At 54.8% G+C, this 20,927-nt stretch overlaps 10 protein-coding genes across 10 annotated transcripts; 6 read left to right on the forward strand and 4 right to left on the reverse strand.

The window, feature by feature from the left end:
• Window positions 1-950: 950 nt before the first annotated feature.
• On the forward strand, window positions 951-2,798 carry A1O7_10092 (uncharacterized protein; the record flags this gene model as incomplete). The annotated part of the gene is made up of 1 exon (XM_007764076.1): window positions 951-2,798. One exon carries the CDS (start codon window positions 951-953, stop codon window positions 2,796-2,798), a length of 1,848 nt encoding a protein of 615 aa, XP_007762266.1.
• A 546-nt stretch (window positions 2,799-3,344) lies between these two features.
• On the reverse strand, window positions 3,345-4,718 carry A1O7_10093 (uncharacterized protein; the record flags this gene model as incomplete). Its single annotated transcript, XM_007764077.1, has 2 exons — window positions 3,345-3,826; window positions 3,890-4,718. The coding sequence occupies 2 exons, from the start codon at window positions 4,716-4,718 to the stop codon at window positions 3,345-3,347; spliced, it is 1,311 nt and encodes a 436-aa protein (XP_007762267.1).
• A 2,808-nt stretch (window positions 4,719-7,526) lies between these two features.
• A1O7_10094 (uncharacterized protein) lies at window positions 7,527-8,990 on the forward strand (the record flags this gene model as incomplete). Its single annotated transcript, XM_007764078.1, has 1 exon — window positions 7,527-8,990. One exon carries the CDS (start codon window positions 7,527-7,529, stop codon window positions 8,988-8,990), a length of 1,464 nt encoding a protein of 487 aa, XP_007762268.1.
• A 1,363-nt stretch (window positions 8,991-10,353) lies between these two features.
• A1O7_10095 (murein transglycosylase) lies at window positions 10,354-12,037 on the forward strand (the record flags this gene model as incomplete). The annotated part of the gene is made up of 2 exons (XM_007764079.1): window positions 10,354-11,578; window positions 11,625-12,037. 2 exons carry the CDS (start codon window positions 10,354-10,356, stop codon window positions 12,035-12,037), a joined length of 1,638 nt encoding a protein of 545 aa, XP_007762269.1.
• A 364-nt stretch (window positions 12,038-12,401) lies between these two features.
• On the forward strand, window positions 12,402-12,737 carry A1O7_10096 (uncharacterized protein; the record flags this gene model as incomplete). Its single annotated transcript, XM_007764080.1, has 1 exon — window positions 12,402-12,737. A coding segment is annotated over one exon (336 nt), but the record flags the coding sequence as incomplete, so codon positions are not given.
• An 863-nt stretch (window positions 12,738-13,600) lies between these two features.
• A1O7_10097 (prohibitin-1) lies at window positions 13,601-14,503 on the reverse strand (the record flags this gene model as incomplete). The annotated part of the gene is made up of 2 exons (XM_007764081.1): window positions 13,601-14,125; window positions 14,177-14,503. 2 exons carry the CDS (start codon window positions 14,501-14,503, stop codon window positions 13,601-13,603), a joined length of 852 nt encoding a protein of 283 aa, XP_007762271.1.
• A 308-nt stretch (window positions 14,504-14,811) lies between these two features.
• A1O7_10098 (ubiquinol-cytochrome c reductase subunit 8) lies at window positions 14,812-15,262 on the forward strand (the record flags this gene model as incomplete). The annotated part of the gene is made up of 3 exons (XM_007764082.1): window positions 14,812-14,891; window positions 14,954-15,157; window positions 15,214-15,262. 3 exons carry the CDS (start codon window positions 14,812-14,814, stop codon window positions 15,260-15,262), a joined length of 333 nt encoding a protein of 110 aa, XP_007762272.1.
• A 243-nt stretch (window positions 15,263-15,505) lies between these two features.
• A1O7_10099 (uncharacterized protein) lies at window positions 15,506-16,084 on the reverse strand (the record flags this gene model as incomplete). The annotated part of the gene is made up of 2 exons (XM_007764083.1): window positions 15,506-15,625; window positions 15,746-16,084. The coding sequence occupies 2 exons, from the start codon at window positions 16,082-16,084 to the stop codon at window positions 15,506-15,508; spliced, it is 459 nt and encodes a 152-aa protein (XP_007762273.1).
• Window positions 16,085-17,124: 1,040 nt separating this feature from the next.
• A1O7_10100 (uncharacterized protein) lies at window positions 17,125-18,072 on the forward strand (the record flags this gene model as incomplete). Its single annotated transcript, XM_007764084.1, has 1 exon — window positions 17,125-18,072. One exon carries the CDS (start codon window positions 17,125-17,127, stop codon window positions 18,070-18,072), a length of 948 nt encoding a protein of 315 aa, XP_007762274.1.
• A 508-nt stretch (window positions 18,073-18,580) lies between these two features.
• A1O7_10101 (uncharacterized protein) lies at window positions 18,581-20,376 on the reverse strand (the record flags this gene model as incomplete). The annotated part of the gene is made up of 5 exons (XM_007764085.1): window positions 18,581-19,343; window positions 19,453-19,642; window positions 19,697-19,900; window positions 19,952-19,982; window positions 20,047-20,376. The coding sequence occupies 5 exons, from the start codon at window positions 20,374-20,376 to the stop codon at window positions 18,581-18,583; spliced, it is 1,518 nt and encodes a 505-aa protein (XP_007762275.1).
• Between the last annotated feature and the right edge of the window lie 551 nt (window positions 20,377-20,927).

A 20,927-nucleotide genomic window follows, 5' to 3' on the forward strand; every position in this document is an offset into this window, starting at 1 on the left:
GCAATGAAGTGCAAGTCAGATCGACCCGGTCGCGACCGGGGTACCTGTGCTGGTTGGTACGGGGTAACAGGTTGGACGCGTGTGTTGGAATGTCGTCAGGGGATGGATGATTCCAAAAAGCCGGATGGGATAGGGCTGGCTTCCAGATGAAGCAGGACGAAATCCCGGTAGAGGATGTTTCAGGATCAAGGGTTTCTGAGAGAATACAAGGGCAAAAATAATGCTGGTTTCAATGTTGCGGTGACAATAATCAAACTGCCCACAAGTGCCTCTTTGTCAATCCGCAGGGAGAGCAGCGACCTGCACTGGATGGAGCCGACCAGGGGTTTGGGGCGAGTTGCCCACGCCTACGGGCGCCGTTGTGCCTGAGCTGGCCTGAGCTGGTCTATGAGCTAGAACGCTATGGGGGGCGATCGTGAGTGGAGGAGCCACACGGAGGATGCCTCTTAAGGTGTGGCTTTCCCGCTTTGGGTGCACTGCAGCGACCTAAAAGCAGGGTGGGTGCAAAGATTGGCTATCAAACGTGACCATCCACTAGCATGGGCGTGCACCTCTCGCAATCTCGTCTCGAATTTGATCGTCTTAGACGAGAGACTCTCATCTCAAATCCTCGAACGAGACTCGTGACAGATCTCACGAGGGAGCGATACGCGCATGGAAAATTCCGGGGTCGGTTGGGTCGTGCTCATGCATGGGTAGGGAGATGCGCAATAAACCTCGACGCTAACTTCGACTTTGCAAGCATGTCACCTTAACCTGAAAGAGGAGTAGTCGTCAGCGCCACAGACAAGCCACTTTGTGGCTGATGCTCACGTGTCTGAACATCATTCCACATGTTCCTCTGGTGCTCCTTCGGTCATCACGAGACATACGCAGAATGAATGCTCCTGCTCGAGTCGGTGAGTACTCCATCTGGAAATGAATTGGCGGGATTGAAAGACGCTTCCAACATGGACGAATACACGGCGGAAGCCTTTGCCAACCGCGATGAGCCTATCCCAGTCATCGCTCGCTCGACGACCAATGTCAACGGCTCATCCTCCGATGCAGATGGTGAAGGCAGAAGACAAAGGCTCAGGAGCCTAGTATCACCATCCCCTACAAAACATAAGCCCATTCAGATCAGCATTGCTGAGCAAGAAAGGGAGGAGACACCGGTGACCCCCAGCCTAAGGACATCTATCCAGGACCGCCTGTTTTCGAGTCTACTCCGACAAGTTGTGCCTACGGATGACCCAGATGAAGACTCATCTGCCACCCCAATTGACCCTCGCTCGACTATCTACGTCTCACGTCCGGCATTCAGCCTACCAGTGATGACCAATAACTTTCGACGTTTCAATGCGCGGATCGGCATCGTCTTCGTCTTCCAGAACCGGCTCATCCGCCTGTTCACCTGGCGGACACCGTCGCACACTCTATCCTTTCTCGCAACGTATACGTTCGTCTGTCTAGATCCCTACCTTCTAATTGTCGTTCCCATGGCCATTGCCTTGTTTTACATCATGATCCCGGCCTTCACGTCCCGCCACCCTCCACCCCCCCCTGTGACCAGCGCAAGCATGGCAAGAGAGTACCATCAGGCTTTCACGGGTCCTGCACTTGCCCCAGCCACGGTGATTAAACCGGCCAGCGAAACATCGAAGGACTTCTTCCGCAACATGCGCGACCTGCAGAACAGCATGGCCGACTTCAGCAACGCCCACGACGCATTGGTCAGCACGATCGGGCCTGCCACGAATTTCTCCGACGAGACGTTTTCATCCCAGCTCTTCTTGTACCTCACCATTCTGACGACCTTATCATTCATCACCGCTCACCTCCTTCCTTGGCGCCTTATCTTCCTTCTCACCGGCTGGAGCTTCACAATCTCCTCCCATCCCACAGCACAGACCTACCTCTTGAAGCTGCGGACACAGGCCGAGCAGCAGACAAACCTCGCCCTCAACGACGTGAATCACAAGCATCAGAAATATGTCCCCAATACCGGCATCCCTCTACCAGCCACGCCGCACGCCATTCAGTCCTCCTTTGCCAAATTTTCAGAAATTACACTCTCCTCGACCCCGGAGACCAGGGAAGTCGAGATCTTCGAGCTACAGCATCGGCCCCTCTCATCCATTACATCCGCCAAGAAGCCGGCGGCAGAGTGGCAACCCCACCTGTTCACGTCTCAGCCTTACGACCCTTTATCTCCGGCTCGCATAGCAGGCGACAGACCGCGCGGGACACGCTTCTTTGAGGATGTCGAGCCACCGGAGGGGTGGGAGTGGGCGAGTAAGAAGTGGGAGCTGGATCTGGAAGCCGGGGAGTGGGTGAATGAGCGGTTAGTCATCGGAGTGGAATACGACGTCTTGAATCATGATTCAGAGGATGATGAGGGGGAGCCCGTGGTTGCACAAACGACTACTGGGTGGACGGATGACGGCAAGGACGGTGCTGGGACGAGGCTACGCCGGATAAGCACCAATCGAAGAGAGAGTATCAATGTCGACTTTGGCGGGTGGGTGTGGGATCTGCCGCCCGCGCCCGGGTCAGGAGCAAACAGAGAAGATGATCTCTGGCTTGCTTATGGCGATTACGAGGTGCCGAAGGTCGGTGTGAGGAGCACGAGCAAGGAGGAAGAGAAGGCAAGGAAGAAGCGAGAAAAGGAGAAGGAGAAGCGCGGGAACAAGGAGAAGAGCGCGGTGAAGGATAGCGATTGGGAGGAGGCGGCGAGGATGGAGAGTCGTGGGAGGACTGGTGAGTGGAGGAGACGACGGTGGGTGAGGCTGGTCAAGAGGAAGGTCACGACTTGAGTTGGGAAGAGGTATGGACGAGCCGGAATTACATGTCCACGGGAGCAGTCGCACTGTGTCGGAGAGGATCATGGCCACATGAAGCACGTTCTCGTTGTTTTCTCAATTCCAGATGAATCTCACGGAGCAGTCTATGCAATGACTGGACCACCCGCCAGCAATCATAATGAAGCGTTCCTTGCTGCCTTTTGGCTCTCTTTGTCAAGCTCACATCTAGGAACTGCTGAGTCATGATCAAACCCGCGTCGATGTTGCGAATGCAAGTGGTCCGTGCTTCGAATACGCTATGCTGTCCAACACGCGGGTACCCGTGACCATGGACCGTTTGACAAGAGACATACCGGATCACCAACAAGAAAGAAAATCCCCATCCGTAGATGGCGCACTTGTACAAAGATATGGCATCGTTGGACGTTGAATATGGTACTTTCGTCGTCGACCCACTGACGCCGCGGGTCAGCCCAGACCGCGTCACCCAGCTCCACCTAACTTAGGTCAGTCAGGGTGTCGCCGAGACGATGGCCGGCGGGGCTATCGTCCTGCCGACTATGCAGGGTCTTGTTTAGGTCGTTGCCGTTCTCGGATGGACCACATCTCCTTCTCTTGGCTGTCCTTGTTCAGCAACATTGCCGTAGCCTCAGCCTCAGCCTCAGCGTCGGTTCCTCGTCGTCCTCGTGCACTCTCGCCACATTCCATGGCGTCGATGGTGCTGAGCTCACGGTCGATATGGGCACTACCGTGCACGTGTTGAGAGGTAGGGCGAGGGCCTGGATGCGCAGCCTGATGTGTCAGGATCATGTCGCTGTCGGTGTAGGCATCCTGGGCTGGCGACCTGCAATTGTTGGTTGGGAAGGCCGGCGTCCAGGGAGACTCGACGTTACCGTTACCCACGTTGGGGTTAGGTTTCGAATTGACCGTTATGAAGAGCGAGCCGAGAGGCAGGATCATGTAGACCGAGGGCAGCAGCATGAGGTCCGGATGCATCATCCCAGTCTGGAGAGGTATCAACTGCAGGACGCAGAAAAGGACTGTGGATCGATGCTACATCAGCAATCCCAACGCCAGCTGTCGACCGAAGGGCGACGACTTACATGGGATGACGAAGGACTGGGCGCAGAGCAGGCCGACGAGGTTCAAAGCCGACGCGTACGGACCGCCTCCCGATATTGTCGTACGACGCTTCCACACGATGTCCATCACAGCGAGCATTGAGACCAAGCTGTAACTTCCGATGCTAATGGCATACGAGGACAGGTACGCCACCCGGATGGTGTATGTTACGTCCATGGCCCGTGCGTCACTGGTTGCTGGCTCGCCGAGAACCGTCATTTGGTGGATGCTGTATGTTATGCCGGCGGCCAACGCGGCTATGGAGGTCAGGACAAGGTAACCCATGACGATCTTGTAGACGCCCGGGCGGCGGACTCGGAGACCGGTCATCAACCCCTTGGCTTGAATCCTGAGGCAGATGGCAGCGAAGACGAAAGCGAACCATCCTGTGACTTGACTGGCGGCAAAGGTTGCGATGAACTTTGTGGTCCATATGCTGTTGGCGAGGTCGAATGTGACGGCGGTGTAAGCTGTGAGAAGTTGAATGCCTGGGGTAAGGGACGACACAATGTCAATCATCATGTGAATGAGCAGAAAGACCAGGCCCACGAGCATAAAGCTGTGGAATGGAGTGGTTCTCTTGCTGTCCGGAGTCAGGGCGAGCAGGTAGGTCAGTGTGGCCCAGATGAGACCTGTGGCGATTCCTTGAGTGCAGGCATAGCTGACCATGATGTTGTTCCAGGTGTCAAGCAGACGCCAGGTCGCCAGGTCGTTGGGGGAATTTGGGTAGACTGGAACCTGAAAGGCCTTGTCGTAGTACGCTCCACCAACCCCAGCGGTTGGGAGAGCGAGTGGGGAAGAAGTGGTCATTGTGGCGGCCGACACTGATGCTCCCAGTGAGACGGAGGAGGAAAGGAAGGAGCGGAGCGGTAGGGCCGCAAAGAAAAGCTGAGATGAAGTCAACATAGGAAAATGAGGGAGAGATGAAGACAATCGAGAGAGCGGTTCGGTTAAGGAATATAAAGAGGTGTCGAGGTGTTGGAACGGATAGAAGAGGAAGGATTTTGCAGCGAGAAAAGTTCGGGTCGTATTTGAGAGCAGGCTTCAATGCTTTGGAAGCTAGCTAGGAAAGGCGACGCAGGGGAGAGCGACAGATGAAGGAAGGTCGAGATCCATCCTCCTCCATTTAGACCTCTTCTCACCTTGTATACGCACCTGAATCGGGCAGATCGCTCGACCCCGAGAAACCACAAGAATCAAAGTTGCCCAACCGATTCTTGACCGCATCACGAGTATCAGCTCCCAACTCTATTACCTTCCATATCTCGTTTACATGCTGCTCTGTTCTGAACCATCCCTGAAGCAAGTTGGTCGGCTGGAGACGGAGCTTGAGACATCAAGAACAATAAGAAGGGCTTGATATTGTTGTTCGCCCAGGCAAGCGCAGAAGGCCATCAACCGATCACACTGGGCGATACCACCACGACTGCGCAGAGGATTGCGCTTTGCAGATGCGAACGGTGAGAGGGCCCTGAGTCGTACTCACAGTGGTTTGTGAAGGCACCGCCATGAGAGAGAGAGCGGTTGTCAACGATTTTGCTGTTAGTTGTTCTCTGCGCCGCCGTAGCGGTTGATGTCAACTTTCTCCACACCCCTCACCTACCCCTAATGGGTGCCGAATGGATATCGGAATCTCAGTACGGAGTACGGAGTACTCGTAGCAGTGCCCCCTTTTCTCACTACCTTCATCCCTGACAGCGCCCACGACGGCTCAACAAAGCGCTCGCTCCAGCACCAAGAAGACTTTCTCGGAGGTCGACTCCTGGCGTCCAATGGTGACAGCGTCCGTCTGGCTGTACATGTTCCCGGGGACTGCTCTCCCTGTACTCGATCATTTCAAAAGTCCAGCCTCAACCTATTATTGGGTACCATGAACATGGGAACAACCACAAGTCCGACGCCTTCTCCGAATCAACTTCAGTCCGAAATACTCTGGAGACCACCGTCCATTAGCTGCGCCTGTTGGTGAGCGATCCTCGTGAACCTCGGCCCCTAGGCCGTTTACCACACTTCCGACCATGACGAAAAACTCCTACTCGTACGCCTAAGATAACGTATTGTTCTCGTTTTGGAAGCAGAAGGTAAGCCCGTGACTCGCCTGGAATCTGGATGCTCTGAAATTCGAAATTTATTATTGGACAGCTAGGAGCTCGCAGATCTCCACAACATATATGCGGTCGATGCCTGGCCGACCAGCAACATCTTTTCCATCAATCTGCCGTGCCTAACCAATCCTCTGCCCATGTTGCCCGAGCCCGGAGGTGGAGATACTTTTAAACTCACCCAACTCCGGCAGAGTTGTAAAAGAAAAAGCACCAAGTACTAGCTCTGAATCTGAGCCGCCCAACCTCGTAGAGCTGGACCTGACACTGAAGGCGGTTTGGCGTAGTGGTGGGTGTGGAATCCAGTGGTGGTGAAGGTGAAAGAGTTCCGGCTGCCTTGCGAGCCGTTGACAGGCACGGTGAATCGGTACTAGCAGAAGAACTTGAGAAATCGACAGGGCGCACTGCGTGCTGAAGGCAGTGTCGCGCCGAGGCCAACCCGACAGCTCGGGTGTTGGAATGGGCTTCTAGTGGAGGAGTGTCCCATGTCCTTTGCCCGTCTCAACTGTGTGGGCCCAAATATAGCAAAGGTGATTGTCGTTCGGCCGTTCGAGGGAAGTTTCCCAACCGTATGAAGCCTTGAACGCTGTCGACGTCTCGAGATAGCAAAGGCTGTGCCGGGAGTGTTCAGCCAGGTGGAGGATCTGCCTGATTCATCATGGGAAGCTATATTTTGGCAACCTTGAGCGGAAAGAACACGCTCTCACACTGTCGGGGTTTCCGGCTGCAAAAAAAAACTGTGACAGGTCAATGAGTTACCACCGTGCTTGAGCGTGTACCGCTACCAATGATTCACGACCGAGAGCGTTCTCTGTCATCAATTCGAGTTTGCGTACCTAGACATTCGTTATGCAGAGATGTGACCGTGGACTCAAAGCCAGTTTGTCGTGAATTCCCCGCCAAGACCATGAAAGGGTCACTCACCTCAACTTCAGTCTCACCTCTACATCCTTCTAAGGCTCTGCTCTCTGGTGTTCAAGAGACCTATTCGCCTGGGGGAGATTCTACCACATCGAAACCATGGTTGCCATCTTTCTGGAGCACTCCAATGCGGCTGGCTCCGAGGCATTTATTGAGATCGCAATCCAAGGCGATTGCTCAACGTTCTTTCTGCCAGATGACCCATCACAGGAAAAGATCAGCCTGAGCTCCCATGCCGACGATCGACATTCCTACCTCTGCCTCGGTACGAATCAATGACGGGAATTTGGTTCTTTTGAGTAGTCCTGACATTGCTTTCAGAGGTTCATGCTACACTTGCACTCCTGCGCACCTTCAGTGTTAGCTCTGGCCCTTGTCCAGTCCTTGGAGACGACCACAGGAGGTCCAGCTTCCAGAGTCAACTGAGACTCACCATAAATCCATCATCTTACGGCCTTCTGATCACTTTCTAGCACCCTCTGGTCGATGGGCAGTGCATTGGGATGACGACGGAAAGATTTCACAGTCCATGAAGCCACCCCGTTTGCCAATACTGTCTGATACCGCTGGGTCTGAAGAGGAGTATGCGGGAGCGATGGAGGGAGCCTCGGACGCGGGTAGGGGTAGCCCGAGCAGATCTAGCCGAGTCACCTGCTCCCCAACCCCGTCTGCTGCTGGTGGAGGGGAAGATGGAGAATCAGCCGCCGAGAGTGATGCGGAACACAAGGTACATGACAACGAGCCTGCCATCTCGGGACCACTTCTAGGCCAGACCGGTACCGAAGAACTTATTCCCCATCCCGAGACGAATCGGTCAGAACATTCTAACCCGTCAAGAAAGCCCAAATCCACTGATGTGTCGAATTCGGCATCAGACCTAGCCCGACCCGTACGCCCACGATTAAGACCCGCGTCCAAGGACGTCGCAGTTGCTCTTACCGCTGACGGCCCTGCAATGCACCCTGCGCATAGGGCAGACTCGTCATCTTCAGCCAATGCTATAGAGACTCCGAGTAACTCGGAGGATTCAGCTGATGAGCCTCGCACAGAGGGTGATGCCGATACACCAATAGATTCAGGTGGAACAAGAGGAAGAAAGCGGAAGCTGAAGGATATGGAAGTCACAGGCACCACTCTTCACTTCTCTGAGACTGAAACCGACACTTCGAAAGGCGTTGAGCTCGCTGTCAGTACTATCGTCAGCCGGAACCCAGTCAGATCAAATGCAACAAAAGACCTAATGAACCCAACCAAGACTCCAGCGAAACAGACAGGGAATCGAAAATCGCCGACACTCCGGGATGAAAGACGTGACAGCGATTTATCACAGCCATCCACTGGACAGCCCGTAGGCCGACAGGAGGGCTCAACACCTGCATGGTATGCTGGCCCCTCTCCCGTGGTCCTTTTCAGCGGTAGCACAACTGTACAGGATGAAAGAGCAGCAATGTCTGCGTTCGGGCGGCTTGGAGGCAAGGTCGGTATGACCATCAACGATGCCACCGTCCTGTGTATCCCAGAAGGTTCCGTGAAGAAGACAGGAAAGCTCATCATGGCTGTAGCGAAGGGTATCGACATTGTGACCGAGAACTGGATGGCGGACTCGCAACGCCTCGGCCGGCTCCCGGACGTTGCTCACTATCTGCCATGCGATGAACCTCAGGAGCGAGCTTGGGGCTGCAACTTGAGAGAAGCAATTCAGAGGGGCAAGAAAGGCTTGACCCATCTGCTTTCCGGCACCACAGTCTATCTGACAAAGGAATTGAGGAAAGGTCTGGGAAAGCTGGAGCGAGAAATATCGCAAATTGCCTGGATTCTGGGCGCCGAAGCTGTCAAGCGACGGTTACCTGCCTTCAAGGACAAGGACAAACTTAGCCAGACAGGCGTTCTGGTCATTGGTGTGCGGGATGACCCCCATGGAGCTCACGTCGGGCGACTCGGGCAGGTTTTGTTCAACAAGGACATTCTGACGATGGCTGCCTTGAGGGGTCGTCTCCAGAGGGATAGTAACGAGTTCGTGATCCAGTTGCCCGTCAAGGATGAGGAGGAGCAGCTTTGAACGACTGTTATCTGCGCGGCGTCGGTCCTTGAGGACGATCCGTTGTCGACCTGCGTGATAGACTGCTTAGATAGACCCTAGTGTCGGATGTAACGGTATCTGGTAGAATGTATCGTTGTCAATGCCGGCATAGTGTGTGGACCACGTGTGGCGAATTATCGCAACCCTTAGGCCCCCTTTTGGCGAAGTCGGCAGCTTTTTGTTTGAGTTTCGTCAGCTACACAGTAAATGCCAAGAAACGGAAGCCCCGCTTACCCGCAAACGAGATGCGGAGCTCGTGTTCATTTCCGCGAATCCGCAGGCCGCTCATTTTTTAAAGTCGCCTTCAATAATTCATTCGAATGGAATGTCCCCAGTAAGGGGCAGTGCATATCTACTCATCGAGGTCGTGCACAGTGCCATCGCATTACATCTACGAAATCCCTGCGTTGCCCTTGATGACCGCTCAGCAGAGTCACTCGAGCTTCGCTCTCATCGCCGAGAGCAGCTTGACACGTGGATGGCCAATATCTTGGTGCTTTACAGTGGCGCAACATGAAACATCGCTCATTCCTGTTTGATAACGGTCGCCGACTGGCCTGAACGTCAAGATCTCGACCTCGACGCCCTGCTGAAACAGGCGGTAATCTGGCAGGCATCATTTCTCAACCTCCTAGCATCGCCGAATCTCTCGCTTTCGGTTTAGGCCGCGAGATCTTTCGCTTCTTTTCGCCTAGTCCTCCTGGCGACAAGCATCGATACCGTGGTCCTGGCGTCATGGCTCTTCTCTCAAGGGTCGTGACAAAGCTCCTTCGCCCGTCTGTCTAGCGCCCATACACGATAGTCGACTGCTAGAACGTCTCTTTTATTCAACTTCGGGCCTGGTTCCCAGCCAGGCATGTCAGCAGCTATCGGACTCCGAGTGGAACAGCTGCCGCCACAACGTCTACTGTGTAGAGCCGCGTGTCTTCGAGGTTCGCCGGCACGCAACCCTTCGCGGAGCCCTGCCAGGATCTAGCCTGTCACGCCTGTCTACCCAGACCAAACGGGACTGGGTAAGCCTACACCTGCAATTTTATCGTTATGTGACCCTGGACATGGCTCTGGATGGGGATACGTCTCTGGGTCTGTATATCATGCCCCGGTCCGCCGGGTACCATTTCTGATGCCTTTCATTGTTTGTCGATACCATTCTTTTTGTTCACAGCTCACGTTCGTTTTTGGCTAGAGAGTTGACTCTCGCCGTTCATTCTTTATTCGCAGTGCGAAGCATCGTACATCCAATCCTTTGTCAGAGCCATTCTTTTATACTTGCGAGCCGTCGTTCGTTCCCAGAAATCTCGATTGTTCCCCCAGTTGGACTCATCCAAGCACGTACAACGATATGTCTGCCCTCCTCACAGCCGGCATTGTGGCCGCCCTCGCTGCCTCGCCAGTGGCTGCCTTCTGGCGACTACCGTGCAAATCCCCGATTGTGGTTGAGCGGGCCGACCCAATTATCAGTCCTGGCAAAGTCTCCAATCACCTGCACACCATTGTGGGAGGAAATGGATTCGATTTCACCATGGACTACAACTCTACCCAGGCATCTACCTGCTCTTCCTGCACTGTTATTGGCGACAACAGCAATTACTGGACGCCCACCTTGTTTTTCCAGCACCAGAATGGGTCGTTCGAAAGCGTCGACCAAGTCGGGGGTATGACTGTCTACTACCTGCAGCGTGCCGGCGAGGGAGAAAAGTTGAAGGCATTCCCGCCAGGTTTCCGCATGGTGGCGGGAAACCCGTTCAAGCGCACTGCTGGAAATGACTTTGCCTCTCAAGCTATCAGCTACAATTGCCTCGACTATAATGGTCCTGCGAAGCCAGAGACCCCGAACTTCCCGAACTACAACTGCCCCAACGGTCTTCGAGCCCAGGTCTTCTTCCCGTCTTGCTGGAATGGAAAAGACCTCGACTCGCCCGATCACATGTCGCACGTTTCTTACCCTGCCAACTCATACAACTCTGGAAAGTGCCCGCCCGAGTTTCCCGTCCATCTCATCTCCCTCTTTTTCGAGGTCATCTGGGGCACCGGCAAGTTCGCCAACCAATGGTACGGCGATTCCCAGCCTTTCGTCTTTTCCATGGGTGACCCGACTGGTTACGGTGGCCATGGCGATTTTGTGATGGGTTGGGACGAGGATTTGCTGCAGTCCGCCGTCGATCAGTGCACGAACGACAGTGGCCGTGTTGAAGATTGTCCTGTGTTCGATCTGATCCCTGATTCCCAAGCGACAGGCTGCCGCATTCCGCCGCAAATTGACGAGCCTGTTAGTGGTATCCTCGCTGCCTTGCCTGGCTGCAACCCGGTGCAACCCGGTCCTGTTGCAACTCCTCAGTCTGGCTGTGACGCGCCTACTGCCATCTCACCGTCCACCGCGACATTTTTTGACGATATCACCAGCCAAGGATGGTCGTACGTGGGCTGCGGCACCGACAACTATTACAACCGAATCCTCACTGGCGCAAGCAAATCAGACGATCAGATGACCAACGAGGCCTGTGCTGCTTTCTGTGATAGCAAGGGTTTCTCCGTAGCTGGGACTGAGTACTCCAAGGAGTGCTATTGTAAGTACTTATCTTGAAGCCGTTGACAGCACTAACAGATTTGCAGGCGGAAACTCCATTCCTGAGAGCGGCAAGCCTATCCCTGGCGTTGTTGGGGACTGCACGATGAAATGTTCCGGAGATGACTCTGGCTTCTGCGGTGGTGCTGGCACCATTTCTCTATACCAGAAGTGTTCCGGTGACTCCTGTACCAACGCTCAGGTTGGACCAGGCTCTTCTGCTCCTGTCCAGGTCGCCAACCCTCCCCCAGCCGCCTCCGCGCCTGCTTCAGCCCCCGCCTCATCAAGCGCTGCGTCTACGCCACCTACCTCTGCAACGACGCTCGCCACTGTGACATCCAAAGCTGCGGCTACGCCTGATTCTACTGCTTCCACCCTAGTTTCGGTAAATACGGATTCAGATTCTCCCTCAACACCTTCATCTTCAGACGACGACAGCACTGATGACGATTCGTCCTAAACCCATACCGGCTCTCATCTATCCGCGGCTCCGTCCGCGGGTGGTACAGAGGCCGATGCTGCATCCAGATATCCATTCCCATCCTACCCTACCTGAACCCAAGCACATATGATGCTTTCTCATCCATCACGACCCGCTACCTGCACACAACTATGTCATCTTCCACCTTTCCTTAGCCACTCTCTTTGAGAAGCCGACCCATCTTCCTCAATGAGACCTCAATTACCACATACCATTTGTTTCATATCAATTTCCTATCGCATTTCCCACGACCCGATCCACACGTGCAGGTAAACGCTCATCACGTCTTCTAATACTGCTCATCTAGCCCGACCATCCAGTCGCCTCCCCCTGGGCGCCCTCGACGTCCAACCCCTCTTGGTCCTACGCCGGCTGCTTCACCGACACTGTCTCGCCTCGCACGCTCCCTAAATGGTCGACCTTTAACGGCCGCGACGTCACCAACGACGCTTGTATCGCCTTCTGCGACAGCAAGGGCTACCCCCTCGCTGGGACCGAGTACGCCGGACAATGCTTTTGCGGGACGGAGATCACTTCTTCCCAGCTCGGCGAAGACAGATGCAACATGGCCTGTACCGGGAATGCAGGGCAGATGTGCGGCGGGCCAGGTACCTTGACAGTCTGGACGAAGAGTGGTGAGAGCAAGAAAACTAAAAGGCATTTGCATGGTATGGCGAGGCATGTACGGAGGTTCTCACAGGTGTAAGGGCTGAAGAGCGGTACACAGAGTGGGTGGGTGGTACGGTCATGTTGTAGTTTTCTTCGTCGTCTTGCTTGTTCACCAATATTCTTGGATGCTATACCGTCTACTTGTATGATATATCGATTTCTTGAACCTGAGCACGCGTGCATACGCAAGAGTGGCGTAGACATGTCTTCTCTTCTTTGGCAGATCTCTTTCGCTCGCTCGATGGCGCTCTTGGAGATCTGGAGCATCTAGATACACACTCTAGTCTACCATAAGCTAGCAGTTCGAAAGGGCCAGCATGATCACCATCCATGCGAGCACCCCGCGCGCCGGGTCTACAACGCATGGTTACTTAAAGTAATTAGAGGACCGCGTCTTGAATGAGAGAAAAGTTAGCAATGATCGATGGAAAGAACAAAAACGCAACCACACGGATGGTTCGTGATCTGTACGTACTGTACGTGCATGCCTAGAATCCCCACGACTCAACTTGTCAGCTTGCGTGGACACGGCACAAACAGTTGCAAGTTTCATGAGGTCGAGTAGGGTGCGCTGGCGCGGGCTGTTGCAACAATGGCGTCGGCATCCGCCCTGGCGCGGCTGCGTGGAACAAAAATTCAGGTCGAGAGAGCAGTCGGCCAAAAGCAGATCAGCTCATCTTGCAATCCTTTGATAAACGAAGCGTGGAAACATGACTGAGGTTGAAGCCGAGATAAAAGTTGAGAATTGACGCGGGATTTCTGCCAGTCGCTATGTAGGCGCCACATACTGCACAACACAGCCTCCAGTAGTAGTAGTGGCGGGTGAATCATATGAATACACGGTCTGGTTTTTGAAAGACTCACAGATCTCCATCATGCCCTCAATCCGAGTAACAAGCCTGCACCCTTCCCTTTGCCACCCTCCCCGTCACCACCACCAGGCAGGTAGGTGACGTTGGGATTGGCCGCCAGCGTCTGGGCGATATCCTTACTTGCTTCGATTCTTCTGATCTGGATCAAGCCATCTCCTGCCCTTGCCACGGCCTTGCTGATAATGTCTGCGGACTCAGCTTCACCCTCGGCGCGGATGACGTTTGCCTGTCTTTCTTGCTCCGCCTTCTCCACAATGAATCTTGCTCGTTCGGCGTCCTGCTGGGCGATCTGTTTCTGCTCAACAGCCCTTGTGAATTCGCGGCCGAATGTCATGTGCGTGATCGAGACATCTTCAAGCGCGATGTTGAACTCCTGTGCTCGTTTGGTCAGGTCGGCCCGGATGCGCTGCGACACGGCTTCTCGCTGGGTGATGAGCTCGGCGGCGTCGAACTGGGCCACGATGGCTTTGAGGACTTCGTTGCCGATCGAGGGGAGCACTCTTTCGTCATAATCTTGACCGAGCGACTGGGGCGTTGTCAATACGTGTATGTAGGTGCGAGCTCATCTGGGACTCACCTGATAGATCTTGGGCAGGTTCTGGACTTCAGGACGGTGCAGCACTCTCAGTGTCAGAGAAACCATCTGCAAGTCCTTGCTTCCGGTGGTGGTGCTGATGTTTCTGGGCTTCGTCCGCACATCGTAGATGATGGCCTTTTGCAGCCACGGCACGAGAAAGTGTGTGCCCTCGTTGACGACTGAATCTCGGACCCCGGAAAGTCGGTCGAAGATGACTGCCCTCGATCCTCCCTTTACATCGTAGAGGGCGGACTGTGCTATTGAGGCGCCGATGAAGACGGGAATGGCCCATCTCGAGATGGCGTTGAGAACGTTGGGTGCTGTCATGATGGCGACGGCGAGTAGGGAGAAAGGCAAGGTGACTACAACTCAGGTGGCTTTACCACCTTCACCCTAGAAGAGACGATTTTGCTGGTACCGGACTTCCGAGAATGAATGTCGTCGACATCTCCGCAGCCTGAGTTGGAGCTTTGCCTCGACTTTCCTTTCGATGGCGCTTGCATTACATAATCCGCCAAGCCTTTCTCTCGCCTGCGATTTAGAGCTCCTCGTCTTTCGACAACGTGATTGAACTTCAATAGCGACCACCTCTTTTGGTTTGATCCTGGCCAGCACCACGGGTATAGCTCGACACGATGCGTCCGACACCAGCTTTACGGCTACAGGCCACTCGCATCCTGCGTGGTGGTCACGGCCCTGATCCGAAGAATGGAGTGTAGGTCTTCCATGGCGCATCCCGAAACTGTCGACAGCTCACTGACAATATCTGGGCAATAGCTATATGGGCTGGTGGGGGAGCTTGGGCTCGCCGACACAAAAGAACATCGTCACATACACAGTGTCGCCCAACCGACTGAACCCCACCCACCATATCGTTTCCGACGCGATTTTCAATACCTTCCGCCGCACTCGCAACCAGATCCTCTACTGGGTTCCTCCCTTGATGATTGCCTATTTGGTCATGGATTGGGCCATCGAGAGGTATGTTGGGTCAGGACAAGTGTGAGGGACTAATGCTGACGCGCCGGCCTTGCCAGGAACGAATACCTCAACTCGAAACCAGGCCGAGCAGAGTTTGGGGAGTAAATCATCCTTCTACCATGATGGAGTGGGCGAAACATTGTACATAAGCAGAGGATACAGCGGAATAGCAGACGAGTCAGTTCATTTTGAAGAAAGCCATTTCTGCTATTTGATCGAAGCTTCGAACCCGCCCAGCGTTGCGGCTGATGCGCCTTGCAGATGGACTCCCGGTGTAGACTGGTCATGAGGAGACTCGATTGAAACTCGTCGAAAGTCTGGACGATACAGTGCATTGTTGATGCCACCTTATCCTGGCCCAATTCTCGGCATGTCGTGATGTTCGCTCAGGGAGCTGAGGTATTTGTTGAGCTCCTCCACGCGCTCCTTGTGCGTCCTGACCCCTTCTCGTTTGAGCCGTTCCTCGAGCTGTACAGTACACAGTAATAGATTAGGCCTGATCCGTTCGCAGAAAAACGGCCACAAGGATACAAAGCCAGGAGGGCTCGTGGTGCAATCAAATACAAAAGAAATTGGCATCAAACATACCCTTTTCCGTCGTTGCTCTTCATACCGCCTTTCGGCCTCTGTCTTCATCACGGCTCCTAGCTGCTCTTCTTCTCTTTGCCCCGCCTCGCTCTCGGACCGCTTCTGGCCTCTCTGCTTCTGCAAAGTCCGTCCCTCCTCAGTCGCCATCGCCTCATCTTCTTCCTCCAATTTCTTCAACATGATGGATCGATCGTCGAAATCATCCCTGGTGGCCCCTCCATCTTCCTTGGGCTGTGATGAAGATGCCTTTCTTTTCTTTTTCTTGTCGATCTTCGAATCCTTTACGCCTTTGAGTTTGAGCTTGCCAGACCCGACGGAAGAGTACTCATTCGGCGCCATTCTCCAAGCTGGCAGAACCGCGATCTGTGCATCCCTCAGCTAACCGAGCATTGTAGCCAGGTCGGTTGGAAGGGAAAGTGATACGTACTATGCACAGTCAACCGTGTACGGTTTTGACAGTAGGAAAGAGGTTGAAAACTGCGCTTGAGGACGCTGGAATATTCCGTATTCTTGGTCTCGCCTATCGACTCAGTTGTCTTTCATCCTCCGGCTAACATGAACTCGAAGTTTCCTCGTCCTCTACCCGTACCGGAATCGCAGTCTGCAGTCATCTACGGAGGACCCCGGCGTCTGTACTAAAAGAACAAGTGCTGGCTCGTCAGATACGAAAGAACGCAAATGTCTCAAGCTCTCAGACTCGTTGTCCCACGGCATCATGATTGGGCAGCCTCAGTCCGTTACCGAGCTGACCGTATCAATCAAGCATGAGTTCTTCCCACCTCTACAATTCGCCGCCGTTAGTGACTTTGGATATCGCAAGGGAGGAGTGACGACTCTGACCACGTCCTACACCAGCCGCCACTGAGGCTGGTTGAGGATGCCACTGAGTCGGCGAGGATGCAGGTACATACAGTACACCCCTGTCGCCCAATCTTCGCCCTCTGCCCTATCAGCCCGTTTTGGTTATAACACCTACTCATACTTCGCACCATCGTGGCCTGTGATTTGTCGGCACGGCAAGTCTCGCAAAAGACATGGGCTACACCATGCGCTTGGCGATGCATTGATCACAGGACGTACCATGAATCCTCTAGCAGCGTCGAAGATCCCTCTCCAACCCACGATACGGCTGAAGTGATGCTTACTTACTCTCTACGGAGTACGTCGGGTGAATGGGAGAGGCATTAATAATGTCTCAGACGCAGCCTGACGAGAAGGGCAGTAGCACTTACTCTTCCCCGTCGGCTGTTTGCGGCGAATATGTCGTCCGGCTTGCCATTCTGGCCAGCGGCAGTGGTATAAGTTGAGGAAGCGACCCAGACGTATACCTTCCCATTGACCTCATCTGGGGCCCTCTTCCTGCCACAGCATCCATCAGAATGACCCAATACATTCTCACCGGGACAAGCGGCCGCCTGGGGTCTCGCGTCCTGACGTTCATCCTTGAGAAGAAGCTGATCGCACCCACGGACCTTATCATCTCGGCCACGAATCCGGATCGCGTCCCATCTATCGTGAAGCAATATGGCCTCGAGGTCCGCCGTGGCGACTACACCGACCGCGAGTCACTAGAGGCCGCCTTCACCGGAGGCGATGTCTTGTTCCTGGTTTCGCACAACGACCCGGGCACACAGCGTGTCGAATACCACAAGACTGCCATCGAGAGTGCTCGAGCCGTGGGCGTCAAGACGGTCGTCTACACCAGTATGATGTTCGGCGGGGAGACTGGCCTCGACAGTGTCATGGGCATCCAGCAGGGCCACGTCCACACGGTCAAGTATCTGATGCAGTGCGGGATGGACTACACCGTGCTCCGTGAGGGCCTGTACGCCCAGATCTGGGGATACTACGCCGACATCCGGTACGGGATGTGGAAGAAGGGTCAGGTGCTTTTCAAGAAAGGCGACACGGAACCCTTGGAGTGGGTCATCCCTAATGACGCTGCCATTGCGTGGGTCGACATCGATGACCTCGCCGAGGGCAACGCGCTCATTCTCGCCGACTACAAAAAGTACGTCAACCAGACCCTGCGCCTCACGGGGCCACGAGCCACGTCGGTCAGCGAGATCGCGAAGCTGGTCGAGGAAAGGACCGGTCGCAAGGTAGACCTCCGTTTCGTGGGGCGAGACGAGGCCGTGAAATGGCACAAGGAGCATCACACCGTCCCGCCACAGTCCTTTGACTGGCTGGAGAACAATTGGGGTGGGTGGTGGGAAGGTCTGGCAAATGGTGAAGGCGAAGTCGTGGACCGGATCTTGTCCCAGGTACTCGGACGGCAAGCGAAGGGCTTGCTCGAGATTGCGGACGAAATGTTGACGCCGCAGTGATGGTCGGAAGGATGGTTGCTGTAAGCGGTTGGTCCACTGCCGTGGCTAGTAGTCGGCCACAGCGATGTTCGGTATGATCCGAAGGACGAAGGGAACCCCGCTGGTCAGAATGGAGTGTATGTAGCTGGCAATTGACCTCTATCTCAACAAGTCATGGTCAACTCCAGTGGCCTCACCCCCGTATGTGTTAGGATACAGTCTTGACTCATTATCCAGCACGAGTCGGATCGGCCTCGAACTGAGGATTTGCAGAGCACACGTCCGCATCATGTCTATACGCGGTCGCTATGAAGTCCTATCTGCTTCTAGGCTCTCTACCTGCCACCACCTCTCCTCCCCTCAAAGGAGACCTCAGGCCTCAGATCTCCACCGCCTTCCCACCTTTCTTTTCCCGCCGTCGAGGAATCGTCATGACCTGGTGGAGCTGCACGGCAGCAGGTTCAAACTGTCGACCTCGTCAGCTGTGGCACGTCACTCCGCGCGAACGCGTCAAAAATCCACGATCCAATCAGGAAACAGGACACGGTACTCCGTAGTTACTGACCTTGTAGATCCTCAAGAGGGTGGCCCAAATCTTATACAACTCCAGCTGAACAATGTTCTTCCCGATACAGCTCCGACTGCCGTGCCCAAAGACGATCATGGCGCGTTGCATCCTCCATCTCCGTTCGTGGAATGCCTCATCACTCTCGCCGCGCTGCTGCATCCACCGATCCGGGTTGAAGACGCGCGCATCCTGCCCAAAGACATGAGGGAGCATGGACATCGAGGCGGCGTTCATGCAGACCACAGACCCAGGAGGCAAGTGCACGCCGTTCGGCAGCGTGAGGCCCGCATCACCGACGAGGCGCTCGAGGTTATTCGCCGGCGCGCCGAACTGGCGGTACGACTCCTGAATGACCGCGTCGAGGTAGGGCATCTTCAGCGCGAGTTCCAGCGCGGCGGGGCCTTCGGTCTCGGCCTCCTTCATGGCGGACATGTTGACGCTCTTGATCTCGCTGTACAGTCGTTCCTGGGCCTCTGGGTGTGCTGTCAGCCAGTGGATGGTTGCGTCCATGGCGCGCGCGCTGTTGTTGGCCCCCGCGAGCACGTTGGTGGCCGTGATGTGCGTGATGCGGATGTCCGTCATCAGAGGGTATGATTTTCTGGCGGCGATGAAGCTGCCCAGGAGGTCTTCGTGGCGGCCACCCTGGGATTGGGACTCGGGGTCTTTGGTCGCTTGTGCGAGCCGCTCGCTGACCACGCGTCTTGCGAACGTGAAGAACATGCTCCTGCGCCACCGTCAGAATCGGTCTCGGTGAAGCTATGACAGGGATAGGGTAAAAACGAAGGAGAGCATCCCACGACACATGCTTTGTTACCAAGAATGAGATGACCTACGGTTTCTTTTTGAATAGTTTCAACAGCGGATTGCGTTTGGTCAGGGTGTCGAGGAATGGAAAGTTATTGGCCACGCTGATGTACCGGAAGTTCTCCCTCTGGGCCTGGATCATGCCGTTGAAGTCGTCGCCGTGGTCGAGAAAGCCGATGGGTTCGCCAAACGAGATCTTGGACATCACATCGAACGCCCCTACCACGCGGTAAGTCATTGCGGATCAGGACCCGGTGGCCCCAGTGGACTTACAATACTGCAGCCAGCGCGTCATGTTGATGGGCGTCCCGTCGGCGTCATGCTTGTCGAGCTCACCTATCAACTTCTCGATCATCTGGTCGATGTATGGCTCGTATCCTTTCAGAGACGACAGTGAATAAGCATGGGCGATGGGTCGCCTGTACATTCCGTGCGTTTTCTCGTCCTTGATGCTGACCAGTGCAGTCTGGTCAGTGCCTATTCACGGTAAGCACAATGCGTGACCTGTTATTTCCGTGTGCAACTTACCAGTCATGACGAAGACCTTGTACCCCGGACCCTATTGCCAGTCAGCGACGAGTTGCACAGTATCCCTGCTGGACTCTTGGAAGCACTACGCTTACCTTGTCTAGTCGCTCCCGGAAGCCATAGATCGTGTCGATTGCCTCGGGATCATAGACAAGAACGTGCTTCGGGCCGATCCTAACGACGTCCCCATACTGCCCGATCATCTGGATCTGGTAGTTGTTCACTCCTTCGGTGTGGTGGTTGAGTCTCCATGCTCGATAACCCCTCCAGATGTTCGAATACTTTGCCAGCGTCGGCCCGGGGATATGATCAAGATTGGCCCTCTTGCTTTGGACAAAGAGGTACACCACCGTGCTGAGCAGGAACCCGGCAAGCAGATACAGAGGCGACACAGCCTGGAGGATCAGTGGCGTTGAGAGCGCCATCATGCCTTCAGTCTCAGCAAGCTTTGAGTCAAGGTTGGGCCAAGGCTTGATACCCCTAGCTGGGTAGGGACGGACTCGTTTAAATGCTTGTCTCGAATGTACAAGCTCTGTCTCTCCTGCAAGCCAACGCAACTCGGATATGCTTACCTGTAGGACCCCGGAACATTGTATTTATGCTCGGCCGGAAATGCCAGATATCCGTAGTCTTGTACCCTCCCCCAAGTTCTTCAACTGCCGACCTCCATTCAAGCGGGGAAAGACCTGGGGAAGCTCCCCGCTCTGCTCCAGGTTCACGCAGGTTGTACCTATCGCCTGCATGCCGACTAGCCGTGTACAACAACCTGCATGTCCTCCATCGCCTATGGTCCCGTCTTGGCGTTCCATATAGCGCAAGGATCGTACTCAAGCTGGTTTGTGCCACCAACCATGGCGCGACTCAATGTCCAACCTCACAGCCGTGGTACAAGTGCCCCTGGGGGTAGGTCGGGACAAGCGTTCCTCGGACACTCTCCGTGTTGTTGAATCACAAATCATCGACGCGGGGAAGACGA

This window comes from Cladophialophora yegresii, assembly GCF_000585515.1.
Source record: "Cladophialophora yegresii CBS 114405 chromosome Unknown aczIN-supercont1.7, whole genome shotgun sequence".
NCBI classification, from domain to species: domain Eukaryota; kingdom Fungi; phylum Ascomycota; class Eurotiomycetes; order Chaetothyriales; family Herpotrichiellaceae; genus Cladophialophora; species Cladophialophora yegresii.